Here is a 15510-nt window from a genome sequence, read left to right on the forward strand (position 1 = left end):
CAGCTTTATTCCATCAGAGGCTTAGTTATATAGGGGAAGATAAGGAAGTAACAGAAACCAATGGGAATTGATTATCTCCTCTGTCACTAGGGTCTTTAGGTAGGTTTCGGGTTAGGTGGGGAGGCGGAGTTAGGGCCAAGAGCGTGCACGCCGGAAGCTAGTTAGGCCACGAACGCGGAAGTAACGAGGGAGGATGGAAACCTCCAGTCTGCAGCCGTCACAGGCCCAAAAGAGGCAAAAGTTTCCAAGAATGTTTCACATTGGTTGATTTGCTTATGTTGAAATATCCTTGCATCCCAGGGTAAATCTCACTTGATCTGGGTGAATTATTCTTTTAATGTGTTTCTGAATTTAGTTTGCTAATGTTTTATTGATAATTTTTGCTCCTATATTCACCAGAGACATTGGTGTAAGGTTTTCTTTCCTAGCATCTTCTTTTCTGGGATTTGTATCAGGATAATGCTAGCCTCTTAAAATGAGTTTGAAAGTATTCCTTTCTCTTCAATTTTTTGGAAAAGTTTTAGAAGGATTGGTGTTAATTCTTCTTCAGATGTTTGGTTGAATTCAACAGTGAAAATTTCTAGTTAGGTGGTCATGGGCTTTCTCCTTCATTGAGAGATTTTTGATTAGTGATTCAATATCCTTAGTAGTAGTTGGTCTGTTGAGATTTTCTACTTCCTGATTCAGTTTTGGTAGGTTTTATGTTTCTAAGAATTTTTTCATTTCTTCTAATATGTCCAGTTTGCTGACATAGAGTTGTTCATAGCAATCTCTTAAAATCCTTTGTACTTTTGTGGTATCAATTGTACTCCTTTTTCACTTACAATTTTGTTAGAGTCCTCTTCCTTTTTCCTTGTTTAGCATAGTTAATAGTTTGTCAATTGTTTATCTTTTAAAGAAGCCAACTCTTACTTTAGTTGATCTTTTCTATTGCTTTCCTATTTTCTATTTCATGTATTCTCTAATCTTCATTATTTCCTTCCTTTTACTAACTTTGGGGTCAGTTTGCTCTTGTTTTTCTAGTTCTTTAAGGTATAGAGTTACATTATTTATTTGGGGTCCTTCTTTCTTCTTGATAAAGGCATTTATTGCAATGAACTTCCCTCTTAGAACTGCTTTTGCCGCATCTTTTAAGGTCTGGTATTTTGTGTTTCCATTTTTGTTTGTATTAACAAATATTTTTATTTCCCCTTTGTTTCTTCTTTGCTCCACTGGTTGTTCTGGAGTGTTGTATAAATCTTATGTATCCATGAATTTTCCATTTTTTCCTCTTGTTATTGATTTCTAGTTTCATGCTACTGTGGTTAGAGAAGTTATATTGTATGATTTCAATCTTGAATTTGTTTAGATTTATTTTGTGGCCTAACATATAGTCTGTATTTAAAATTTTTCCATTTTCAAAGAATGTGTATTCTGTTGTTTTTGAATTGAATGTTCTGTGTATATCTAATATATCTGTTCATTTGATCTCCAGTGTTGTTCAAATACAGTATTTCCATGTTGCTTCTTTGGACAATCTGTCTATTGTTGACAGTGTTAAAGTCCCCAACTATTATGGTATTGCTGTTCATTTCTTCTTTTAGCTCTGCTAGTTTTTGCTTTATATATTTAGGTTCTTCAGTGTTGGACATATAAATATTTACAGTTTTTTTATTTTCTTGATGAATTTTTTTATCATTACATAATGACCTTCTTTTCTTTTCTTACCATTTTTAGATCAAAGCCCATTTCTCTGGTATAAATATAGCTACCCCTGCTTTTTTTGTTGTTGTTGTTACCATTTGTTTAATTGTCATTTTCCATCCCTTCACTCTCAGTCTCTGTGTATCTTTTAGGCTAACATGAGTCTCTTGCTGACAGCGTATCATTTGATTTTATCCATTAATATATCCTGTTTCTTTTGTTTGTAGAATTTAATCCACTTATGTTTAATTATTGATAGGGACTTTATTGTCACTTTGGTAACTATTTCCTGCTTATTTTGTAGGTCATGTATTCCTTGCTTCCTATCCTGCCATTTGATATCTTTTGGTATCAGTGTGCTTTGACTTCTTTATCATGTTCTTCTGTGTGATTGCTACAGGTTTTTCCCTTGTGGTACTAAGAGACTTATATGAAATATTTAAAAATTGTAACATCTTACTCTAAGCTGATAACTTCAATAAGATTCCTAAACTTAACACTTTTACTTCTCCTCCCCTTCACATTTTAGGTTATTACTCTTATAATTTACATATTTTTAATATTGTATCACTAATAATAGATCATTATAATTATGGTTATTTTTATGATGCTCAATATTTTAACTTTTAAACTAGAGTTGTAAGTGAATTATGTACCTGTATTACTGTATTACAGAATCTAACTTTGACTATGTATTCACCATTACCAGTGAGTTTTATTGTAAAATTTTTTGTTTTTATGATATTAATTATCATCCTTTAACTTCCACTCAAAGAATTTTTTTTTGTAAGACTTTTGCATTTCTTGCAAGACAAGTAAGACAAGTCTACTGGTGAACTCCTTCAGCTTTTGTTTGTTTGGGAAAGACTTTTTTCAACTTTATTTTTGAAGGACAGCTTCAACAGGTATAGAATTCTTGGTTGAGATGTTTCCTTCAATTATATGAATATAACATCTCATTCTTCACTGTCCAGAAAAGCTTCTGTTGAGAAATCTGCTGATAGTCCTATGGGATTTCCCTTGTATGCAACTTCTTTTTTCTTGCTTCTTGCAAAATTCTTTCTTTGTCTTTCACTTTTGACAATTTAATTATGATGCATCTCTTTGTAGCTCTATTCGGCTTCAGTTAAGTTGGGGCTCTTGGACCTCACAAGTCTGGATGTCCATTTCATTCCTCTGATTTGGCAAGTTTTAGCCATTGCTTTAAATATGCTTTCTAAATATACTGTCTGTCCCCTTCTCTTTCTCTTTTCCTTTTGGCATTCTCATGTTGAGAATATTATCTCTTTTCCTTGTGCTCTATATGTCCTTACTCTTTCTTCATTCTTTTTATTTTTGCTCTCCTGATTGGATATTTTTAAATGCCTAACCTTCCAGGTGGTTGATTTTTTTGCATGTTCAAGTCCACTTTTTAAACTTCATTAAATTCTTCAGTTCATTTATTGTATTTTTGAACTCTATGATTTCCTTTTTTTATGGTTTCTGTTTCTTTGTTGAAGTCTTGTTTTGTTTTGCATTGTTTTCCTAATTTTGTTTATTTGGCTGTCCATGTGATCTTGCTGTTTTCTATACAGGATTTCTTAAAAGGATTTTTCTGAATTATTTGCCTGGAAGTTTATAGATCTTCATTTCCTTAGGGTCAGTTGTTGTAGCTTTATTAGTTCCACTTGGTGATGTTATATTTACATTATTTTTCATTATCCCTGATTCCTTTTGTCATTATCTGTGTATTTGAATAATTGGTGTCCTCTTCCAGAACTGATAGGTTTGCTTTGGCAGAGATGGATCTTTACCCATCAGCTCAGTTTGTGTTTCTGGGTATGTCTGTTTATAATGTCTTTGGATAGATGGGACCTGCTATAATCCTTTATTTTGGGATGAGGCAACTGCTCAAACTCTAAAGCTGTGGATGGGGTGGAGTTCCAAAGGCTGAGAACAGTTGGATAAGACTGCTGGCTTGGTTCTTTACCTAAGTAAGGGTGTAGGATGTTCCCCCAGTCTTTCTTTTCCTAGTGGAGAGACCAGAGGCTCAGGAGAGACCTCTTATAAGGGTGCTGTGCTGGCCTGTGGAGGAGAAATACAATCAGTAGGTAGTTATTTCTTTTACTCTTCTATTGCCAACTGTCTTGGTCTCTGTGGCATAAGGGCAGCTTCATCCCATGTTCTAAGATTTTTTCAATGGTGTTTTGAATGGTTGTTAGTTCTTATGAGATGGAATGAAGTCAGGGACAGCTTATGTTACAAAGTTGGTGACATCATTCAGTGTCCCACATGGGCACTAATTTCAGCATATTGCACCTGCTTTGGTCCATGTGACAATAGTTTTCCCAATAAGGGTGGTTCTCTCAAGGAGTATTAAAGGGGCTCCAAGAATATATCAGTTACTGACCTCTATACTGAGAGTTTCTGCTTCAGTAAATCTGGGTTGAGGTTCAAAAATATGTAGTTCTAACAAGGACCCAGGTAATATTTATGCCACTGGTCTGAAAATCAGACTTTGAGAACCACTGCCTCACAGTAACTTTTGTGGTCATAGATAAGTTATTCCTGCAGATTGTCTTAGAATGTCCTATTTTAGGCTCCTGTAATTTTATTCAGTGGTGAAATTGCAGGTATCCCTATCAAAGGAGCACTATTAGAGCAAGCAGGTACCTTTGCATTGACTGTGCTGTAAGAGCAGTACTGTAGTATTGTTATAGAATCTCACTGTGGAGCCATAGTGTACTTGCTCCCCACTGTCTGGTCAAAGGGACAGTTATGACTAGTTGTTAAAATTCCTGAAATTTGTCCTAGAGTCTAACTACAAACTGAATAAGGTTTCTTCTCAACTTTTTTCCCCTACTTCATTCTAGATTTCAGTCCAAATATCAAAAAATGAGGGTTCTTTCCTTACATGAACTAGGCTATTCAGATAAACCTCCTGCTAAAAAAGCTGCAAAATCGTTATAAAATATAGATTTTAAAATGAGTAATTGAGCATAAAATATTCTACATTTCTTACATTTGGAAGTGGTGAAAACTGTCAAGTATTGTGAAAATTAATGTCAAGAATAATATACATTTCAGCCTTAAGTACAGATTTTTGAAAATAGTAGGAAAATGCATAAGTATAGAACTAGTAAATAGAAAATGCAATGTGAAGAAATTTGAAATAAAACAAATGGAGAAAAAAATTAAAAAACCCTAAAAATATAAATAGAAAGCAAACAGGAAAAGTAAAAATAAAATGCATCTAATTACTGCCTACAAGAGGTGGAAACAACATAGGAATATTGAAAGTTAAGGAAAGTTTAAAAAATATTTGTCATGTGAACAGTAACAAAATAGTGCATCCACAAATATAAAGGAAAAGTTTCAAGGACAAGTTTTATTATAGATAAGTTGAAATACCTTCTAATTAGAAGTGTTCTCAGAATGATATGATAATTAAAAATTTGTGTATTATTAACAATATGGTTTCAATTCAAATAAAACTAAATTTGACAAAAATCACTAAAAGAAATACACAAATCCACAAATATAGTATATAACATACTTTTGCAATATATAATAGAATAAGAAGATAGAAATCCACAAAGGTGGTAGCATAAGGACCTCCAAGTATTTTCTTTCAAAGAAGTATTAAAAACATGGGCTAAAATTATGTAAATCAACTATTTTCAGTTTTCTGTGAATTGCAAAAAATGCTTATAGCAATCTGGGGAGCATTTATTTAACTGATCAGCTCAATCTGAGTGAAAGTAGTGAGCTTAGTCAGATTTTCAACTTGCCTGGTAACCATGTCACTTATCCAGCTCTGTAGCAGCCTTGAAAACCAACAGCCCACAATCATGGTACAAGGTGGAAATCTGGCAGCTACTGGAGAGTCTAGAACATGGTTGAATCCATTCAGAGCCTCATTCCCAGGAAAATGTAATTATTTAACTGGTTTAGTGGTTCTCTGGAAGACAGCTTGAAAAATTGTCTGTGTGACATGACTCACTTCCCAGTGCAAAGCCTTTATTCTGGAAGTGTTTGTTGAAAACAATAAGAGGCAATTATTTAATTTGGCAGCTGCTGAAGGATGTGGATAACAGTTGGGACAAATAGTAGGCTACCCCCCAAAAATAGAAAAGGGAACATTTCCTAATGCATTCTTTAAGGCAACTATACCCTGATACCAAAAACAGACAAAGATATCACCAAACTACAGGCCAATGTCTTTATATATATAGATGTAAAAATCCTCAATAAAATATGAGTAAACTGAATCCTGCACCATATAAAAAGGATTATACATGATAAACAAGTAGAATTTATCCCACAAATGCAGGTTTTTTCAATATACAATTATCAGCCAATGTAATACCAAATATATTTGGTTAATACACCATATTGATAAGAATAAAGAAGAAAAGCTACATGATTCCTTTTGATGAAAAAACTCCACAAATAGAAAGATAAGTGAATGTTCTCAATATGATAAAAATGGCCTCTTGAAAAATTAGGCAGGAAGTAAAGAAGATATCCTTATTGGAATGGAAGAATTAATACTATCTCTCTTTTATGATGACAAATCCTTAGAAGTTCACAAAAAAGCTATAAGAGTCAATGAATAAGTTAATGGGATACAAGATAAATGTACAAAATCAATTGTATTTCTATACATTAGCAATGAATGAAAATGAAATTAATAAGTCCATTTATAATAGCCTCAAAAAGAGCAACATATTTAGAAATAAATTTAATAAAAGAAGAGTTTTGCTTATACACTGAAACTACAAAACATCATTAGAATAAACTAAAAACCTAAATAATGGAAGAAATCTTGCTCATGGATTGGAAGTCTTAGTGTTGTTATAATGGCAGTACTCCTTAAGTTGATTTATAGATTTGACATAATTCCTATCAAAATATCATCTCTCCACTTTTATAAAATTGAAAAACTGATCCTAAAATTCATATGGAAATGCAAGGAACCTAAACAGTCCAACACATCTTGAAAAAGAATAACAAAGTAGGAGAAGTAACACTTCTGGATTTCAAAAGTTACTACAAAATTACACTGGTCATGTTTGGATAGTAGTAGCAGAGGTTAGATGTATAGACCAACTGAATATAATAAATAACTCAGAAATAGAACCATATTTTTACAGTCAATTCATTTTCAATAAGAGTATCAAGGCAATTCAATAAATGGTGCAGGGACAACTGGATATGCACATGCATACAACTCAACTTGGCTCCCTACCTCCATGAAAAAAACAAGTTAAAAATGCATCAACTACTAAAATGTAAAAGCTAAATTTATAAAACTCTTAAAAGAAAACTGATGTAAAACTTCATTACTTGCATTAGGCAATGGTTCATAGATATTAACCATCTAAAGAATGAACAACCCAAGAAAGTATTGATAAACTGGACTTCATGAAAAGTAAGAACTTGTGTGCTGCAAAAGACACTATCAAGAAAGTGAAAAGACTTCTTACAAAATGGGAGAAAATATTCACAGCTCATATATCTGATTAGGGTCTAGTATCCAGAATATACACAGAACTATTACAACTCAAGCAAAATAATAACATCAAATAACCCAATTAAAAAGTGGTTAAATAATTTATCTACACATTTCTCCAATTTAGGAGAAATGCTAATCAGAACATCTTGATGGCACTTTACATATATTAGGATATCAAAATGAAAAACATAATAATAAGTGTTGGCAAGTATGTGAAGAAATTGGAACTCTCATACATAACTGATGGGAATATAAAATGGTGCAGCCTCATTGGAAAATAGTTTGGTAGTCCTATAAAAGCAAGCTATTAAGTTTTCATCTGACCCAGTAATCGCAGTCCTAGAGAATTTAAAACACATGTCCACACAAAAATGTTTACATGAACACTCATAGCATTTTTCATAATAGCACTAAAGGGGAAACAACCTACATGTACATCAATTAATACAGAAAAAATGTTATATCCATATAATAGATAATTATTCAGCCCGAAAATGTAATGAAGTGTCAATTAATGCTACAGCATGAATGAGCCTGAAAAAATTAAGCCAAGGAAAAAAGCCAGTCATGAAAACTACATATTTATATGATTCTACTTATATTAAATATCCAGAATAGGCAAATTCATAGAGATAGAAAGTAGGTTAGTGCTGTCAGGGTCTTGCGAGAGGTACAAATGAGGAATGAGTGCAAATAAATATGGCACATGTTTTCAGGAATTAAAATGTTCTGGACTGAAATCCATGAATTTCCCCAAACATTATTGAAGGCATAAGGAAGACATATATCAATCCTACACAAAACTTTCTAAAGAATAAGGGGAAAAAACAGTTCTACACTTTTTAATTAGCCTTTATACTTAAACCTGACAAGGACATTGCAAGAAAAAAAATTACTGGCCAATCTTATACATAGACATATGCAAAATTGTAACTATATGTTAATATACTGAATCCAGGTATACACAGCAAGGACTATTTATTAAAACGATGTTTGGTTTAGTCCAAAATTGTAAGGTTAGTTTAACATTCAAAAATGTATCAATATATTCCCCCATATTTTCAGAATAAATAACAAAAATATAATCATTTTTTTCAGAAACTCTTAATTTTTCAATTTTGTGTTCATTGAACTCAGATACAATATCATTTCTGTAACTATTATTGAGGTTTCAGAGATTTGTGTAAGCACTATAATAAAAATATGTCAACTCTTTAAGGCATTCTTCTTCTGGAAAACCTGCTAACAGCAGGACCCTTTGAATCACATCCTGTAGATCAATCTGACATGACTTTTTCAGCTGTCCCTCCTGAGATCTCTCTGAAGCTACAAAGAAAAGGAAACAGTAATTCTTTTATGGCTATCATAATTACTGCAATAGAATCACATGGTATTTCTCCACCCACCTGTGCAAAAGTGTGTGTCTTTTCTTGCTAAACATTGTTAGAAAAGAAATGAAAAGCTTTATGTTGTCAGAGTTGACTGTAATTCAGAAATGGTATCTTCCCACTTTGAATTCCTGTCTGCTGCATTTACTTGAGGTGGAGAAAGGCAACTATTAAATAATTTATGGTAACATTCCTTGTGATGATCAGGCTGTCTGTGAATATGAATTTAGAAAGAACTACCAATGACTCAATTTTATTATTAGGGAAGATCCTTGTTTTCTATATCAAAATATCAATGAAGATTAGCAATGTCTTTTTTGTTTATTTTTTATTACTTTTGATGATATTATAAACATTTTCTTTGGTTTTCCTCTAGAATTAGACCCAGTAACTCAACAACTTATGCTTCAAACAGCTAAACCGACTTGTGGCCATCTGACAGATGTAAGTAAAATGTTGAAGTTATAATAAATATCACTATTCATGGTACTTAAAGGCAAGCATCTGTTTTCATGTTTAGTAGCCTTGCTATTAAAAGGACTAGTATTATCCACTCCCTAGAAAATAATATATTTGTAAAAATTCTTACAATGATCCCTCCACCTATTTATGTCTTCTAAGGTCACTTATGATATTTTTGGTAGCATGCAGATTTTATTTAAGACTGCAAAAACCCAGCCTGTCTCAATAAAAGTATCCGTATAACAGTCTTACATAAAAGAGTTTCACCTGTTTCCTCTACGAGTTTTCTAATTTCATCTCTTATGTTTAAGTCTTCAGTTAATTTTGAGTTGATTTTTCTGTGTGTGTTTGTTGTAAGGTAGGGTCCAACTTTATTCTTTTGCTTTCCTGTAATATGACAACATAGATGAACCTTGAAGATCTTACACTAAACAAAATAAGCCAGTCACAGAAAGACAAATACTGCATGATTCCACTTATATGAGGTATCTAAGTTAGATTCATGAGAACAAAGAACAGAATTTTGGTTGCCAGCATTGGGGAGGGAGAGAATTGAGGAATTAATCAATAGGTATAAAATTTCAGTTTTGCAAGATGAATACAATGTAGATATCTACTGTATAACACTGTGCCTATGTATAACAATATGTTATTGTACACTTAAAAATATGTTAAGAAAGTAAATCTCATGTTCAATGTTTTTATCACAATAAAATACTTTAAAATAAGTTTCACATTTTTAAGAGAAATACAAACATTTAAATAGATATTTCAAAAGCTATAATTATTTTCTTAGTCTTAACATGTCCTTTTTATGAGTAAAACATTATTTGTAGCTGCAATAAATACATCTCATGCCAATCTCTATAAAACATACCTCTAATGTGCTATAAAATGCAGATAGAACCATTATGAATTGGACCATTTTAGAATATTTAGTTAGTTCATGCTAGAGTATTTAACAACTTATGCAAGAATTGTGAAGAAAACCTTAAACAAGTTCATGATAAAATGAAGAATGTGGAGAAAGTTTAAATAACATTGCAGAGAGGTCTGGAGAAGGCAGATGGTCTGATGGTATTGCTCTACATGAAAGGAAGGCAAAACCCAAGCCCACATGTCTGGAGTGGGTATTTGTAAAGGTGACAGACCAGGACATGTGATATGGGAAAATGGTAGGGAAGTCAAAGTGAAAGGAAGGGAATTGAAAGTTTGAGCAAACAAGAGTTTTTGAAGACCAGAAATCCCTAAAGGAAATTTTTAAAGACATCTTGTTTATAGTATGGTGCTCAGTGCTGGCCATTCTCTCTGTCTCCTCACCAAATCCTTAGTGAAATCAACATGATTCACTCTGATGCTTTCCATGTTTTCTTATGGTTGCATTTGAACATATGTTGAGTCTTTAAGATTAAAGAGTGGTGAGAATAGAAATTTTCCAAAGGGGACAACATCTGGATTGTACTTTGAGAACTCATCTGGAATTTGTGAATTAAGATGGAGCTCTCAGCTATATTTTTTAATTAAATCATCATGATGAAAGTGAGACTAGAGTGTTTCCTCACTATGGTTACCAAATGACACAAATCATGATGGTAGTTGGCATATGACTTCATAGAAGAGGGACATTGTGAGATGAGGATTTGCAATGTGTACAGTTTAATACTGAAAATTAAAGTGCTAAGTACATTTACCATTTACGTATTTGAGGGAGGAAGAAATGTTACTTTGAAGTTTTAGGCTAATAATGGAGTCCAGATTACTAATGTAATTGAGCCACAACAGTTAACCAATTTCTTGAGATATTAAAAGCTTTCCAAGATTGTAATAAGATCTCCCTGGCAGGTGTCACCTGGAGAGGTAGAATTCCCTGGAGAAAATACTCTATTGGATGATTTGGTCATCCATCCAGTATTAGAATGATTTGTTGAGGTCAAAAGCTACCAGAAAATAGAGAGTGTAATGCCAGAGACATAAGAAAAATATTTTTATCTGTGGCTAGAATACATCACTGAAATGTTCAGTAGTAGCAGGTATAAAGGAGAGAAATAAAAGAAATCTCAAAATAATTTGCAAGACCAGAGCTAGGAATTACTTCAGGTGGACATGTCTCTGTTTTGGTGGCAGTATATTATAAAGTGGAAAGTACCTGGGATTAAAATGAGAAGATTCTGATCATAAGTCATAAAAACAGGCAATAAGAGACTTCTACATGTATTTTAAAACTTAAGAGGCTTTGTAATAAGCCTTCTGATAAGATGATGTGGAGAAAATGATGGAACAACCCAGAGATAGTCACTTCAAGAGCAGTTTATAAATAAGCTTTTCTGAAAAGACCTTGAATTCATTAAAAACCAAAGTTTTCCTTCTCAAATCTCTCTCTTAGTAAAAGTGGTTCAGAAGGAGGAAGATTTAAGGTAATAATACCAGCTCTCAGTAGGTAAAATGGAATAGCTGACTTTAAGCCTCAATTTTCTATTCAAAGTGGGCTATCTGCAGATTATAAAATGTGGTTCAGCTGCCTGACATCAGATGTGCTGGAGAACAGGAAGAAATTACCTCTGGAACTTGCTCTGGGTACTACAAATGCCCACGAATTTAATTCTGCCCACTAATTTAACCACCAGAGAATGGTTTTATTCTTTGGAGCTCTGGTATTTATACTACATAACGCTGATATTGATATGACCACCTGAGACATAAGGAAGTAGATTTTGGAAATAGAAATGGGACTTTCCAAGACTAGGAAGTAGAAACACTTAACCATTTATTTTGTTTGTTTTAAGGGTAGAAAAAATGTTCTTGTCACAGACCAATTAAGCTTATGAAATGAGAGTGTTTAGAAAGTAAGACAGAAATACCAGTATTCGAGACTAAAATGGGCCAAGAATCCACATAAAGATGTTTCTGGTAGGTGGGCTCTGGTTCTGAGGATGAAATGTGGTGACTTGGTCACTCACTCCTCTATACTTCCCATTTTGTAGCAATAATTGTCTATTCCCTGAATTTAAGATATACCTACTGATCTCTGCTAACACAAATATGACTTTGCCAGCTGGTGAGGGACAAGTCCACACTCAAGAGAACAGACTTCACAGCTAAGATATCAGAATGGCGTAGGAAACACTACCCAACAGAGACATTGAGAAGGTTCCTTTATCCTTAGTTGGAAAAGACATGTGAGCCACAGCCACTGTAGCCCTGGGTATCACAAGTAAACCTTGAGGTTGTCTTCTTGAAACAATTTTTTTTGAGCGGATGCAGGTAATTTTTTGTGTGAGAAATATATAAATATATAAATGAGAATGTTATTCACCAGGGTTGATGGTGACAGGAAGTGCTGGGAACGGTTAGCTACTGATTGAAATCACCACCTGTGTGAACACAGATCTAGACTATGCATTCTGGGGACCTGAACATAATGGAAAATATCATGTAACAGAGGAAGAGGAATTTAAAAGGCAGCAGAAAAAGCAAAATGGAACAGGGAGAAAATTCTAAGTTGGAAGTGTGGCCAAAGAGATAATTAGAATAAAATACACATTTCTAATGAAACTTTAAATTGTTTGCAGTACCAGGATTAAAGTAAAAGTTCTGTTTTCCCTCAAAATCTTCAGTTCCTCACTAATGATTCTGGTGTGAATGTTTTTAGTGCTCAGTGAAAAAAGTGTGCCAAATCCAACTTCCAGTTTGGTGGAGTCAGGAAGAGATGTTGCATACAAAGCCAGCAATGTGTGATAAACCACATGATTAGGAAAAATAAAATACACCTTGTTCTCCAATGTGTAAATGATCATGAAATTGTTCATTTTTTAGTTCTGTATTGCTATGTTGTTTTGTGACAATTCTAAAGGTACTTCAAATTTTACCTCCTTCAGGAACATCTATTCTGGTTCTTTGCACAAGGTAGCATTATTTTGTTAACATATCCACCACAGTCACAACTAAAATAGCAGAATATATATCTGAATAAAACACCTGTATCTCTTACGTACTTTATTCTTGCTGATATCATTTTTCCACAGATGTACAATTATTTTGACTAGTTTATAAAAATGAGAAGTTTCAGACACATCACAGTAGTGCCTGTATAATTATTGGATTTTAAACAAAGCAAATTCTTAGGCATGCTGCCACAGAGAGCTGCTATGAAATTAATTCTGGTCCTGCTCCCCACTCATCTATTCAAACTGTTTAAATTCTTCTGTGTTTACACCTAAAAATTCTGTTGTTATTTCTTTAGCAATGTACAATCTGGAATTGACTTTTGTGTATGGTGTGAATTTAAGGTCAAGTTTTTGTTTTTATTTTCTCTATATGGATGTCCAGTTTTCACAGCTCATGTACTGAGAAGGCCATCATTTCTTTAAACATGAAACTGTATTGCCACCATTGTTATAAAGCAAGTTATTATATATGTGTAAATCTATTGTCTATTATTTAATATGGATACATTTGTTTCTTCTCACACGAATGCCACAATAGCTTAATTTATCTATATATAAATTATATATAAGGATTAAATATAAAATAAATTTTTTGTTATTTGAGGGATTTTTTCTTCCATTTATTTATTTATTTTTTATTTTGGTATCACTAATCCACAATTACATGGAGGATATTATGTTTACTAGGCTCCCCCTTCACCAATTCCCCCCCCCACATCCCCATTCACAGTCACTGTCCATCAACATAGTAAGATGCTGTAAAATCACTATTTGTCACCAAGTTCACAGTCACTGTCCTTCAACATAGTAAGATGCTGTAAAATCACTACTTGTCTTCTCTGTGTTGCACAGCCCTCCCCATGCCCCCCCCAACACTATACATGCTAATCATAATGCCCCCTTTCTTTTCTTCCTGCCCATATCCCTCCCTTCCCACCCGTCCTCCCCAGTCCCTTTCCCTTTGGACTATAAGTCCATTCTTGGGTTCTGTGCTTCTGCTGCTGTTTTGTTCCTTCATTTTTCTTTTGTTCTTATACTCCACAGATGAGTGAAATCATTTGGTACTTGTCTTTCTCCACCTGGCTTATTTCACTGAACATAATGCCCTCTAGCTCCATCATTGTTGTTGCAAATAGTAGGATTTGTTTTTTTCTTATGGCTGAGTAATATTCCATTGTGTATATGTACCACATCTTCTTTATCCATTCATCTACTGATGGACATTTAGGTTGCTTCCATATCTTGGCTATTGTAAATAGTGCATCGATGAACATAGGGGTGCATCTGTCTTTTTCAAACTGGAGTGCTGCATTCTTAGGGTAAATTCCTAGAAGTGGAATTCCTGGGTCAAGTGGTATTTCTATTTTGAGCATTCTGAGGAACCTCCATACTGCTTTCCACAATGGTTGAACTAATTTACATTTCCACCAGCAGTGTAGGAGGGTTCCCCTTTCTCCACAACCTCTCCAACATTTGTTGTTTGACTTTTGGATGGTAGCCATCCTTACTGGTGTGAGATAATATCTCATTGTGGTTTTAATTTGCATTTCTCTGATAACAAGTGATGTGGAGCATCTTTTCATGTGTGTGTTGGCCATCTAAATTTCTTCTTTAGAGAACTGTCTATTCAGCTCCTATGCTCATTTTTTAAATTGGATTATTTGCTTTTTGTTTGTTGAGGTGTGTGAGTTCTTTATATATTTTGGATGTCAACCCTTTATCAGATCTGTCATTTTCGAATATATGCTCCCATACTGTAAGAACCTTTTTGTTCTGTTGATGGTGTCCTTTGCTGTACAGAAGCTTTTCAGCTTGATTTAGTCCCATTTGTTCATTTTTGCATTTGTTTCCCTTGCATGGGGAGATATGTTCAAGAAGAGGTCACTCATGTTTATGTCTAAGAGATTTTTGCCTATGTTTTTATCTGAGAGTTTTATAGTTTCATGACTTACATTCAAGTCTTTTATCCATTTCGAATTTACTTTTGTGTATGGGGTTAGACAGTGATCCAGTTTCATTCTCTTACATGTATCTGTCCAGTTTTGCCAGCACCATCTGTTGAAGAGACTGTCATCTCCCTATTGTATGTCCATGGCCCCTTTATTGAATATTAGTTGACCATATATGTTTGGGTTAATGTTTGGAGTCTCTATACTGTTCCATCGGTCTGTGGCTCTGTTCTTGTGCCAGTACCAAATTGTCTTGATTACTGTGGCTTTGTAGTAGAGCTTGAAGTTGGGGAGTGAGATTCCCCCACTTTATTCTTCCTTCTCAGGATTGCTTTAGCTATACGGGGTCTTTGGTGTTTCCATATGAATTTTTGAACTATTTGTTCCAGTTCATTGAAGAAAGCTGATGGTAATTTGATAGGGATTGCTTCGAATCTGTATATTGCTTTGGGCAGGATGGACATTTTGATGATATTAATTCTTCCTAGCCAAGAGCATGGGATGAGTTTCCATTTGTTAGTGACCTCTTTAATTTCTCTTAAGAGTGTCTTATGGTTTTCAGGATATAGGTCTTTCACTTCCTTGGT

The 15510-nt window shown here is 33.8% G+C and overlaps 1 protein-coding gene across 1 annotated transcript in view; it reads left to right on the forward strand.

Moving 5' to 3' along the window:
- LOC118967832 (cyclic nucleotide-binding domain-containing protein 1) overlaps positions 1–15510 on the forward strand; it is a 311803-nt gene that overhangs the window by 212533 nt on the left and 83760 nt on the right. Inside the window, exon 8 of the mRNA XM_073220440.1 lies at positions 8945–9012. Coding sequence (XP_073076541.1) covers positions 8945–9012 — 68 coding nt within the window. The remainder of the gene's footprint in view (positions 1–8944; positions 9013–15510) is intronic.

Source organism: Manis javanica, chromosome 2 (assembly GCF_040802235.1).
Source record: "Manis javanica isolate MJ-LG chromosome 2, MJ_LKY, whole genome shotgun sequence".
Lineage (NCBI taxonomy): Eukaryota > Metazoa > Chordata > Mammalia > Pholidota > Manidae > Manis > Manis javanica.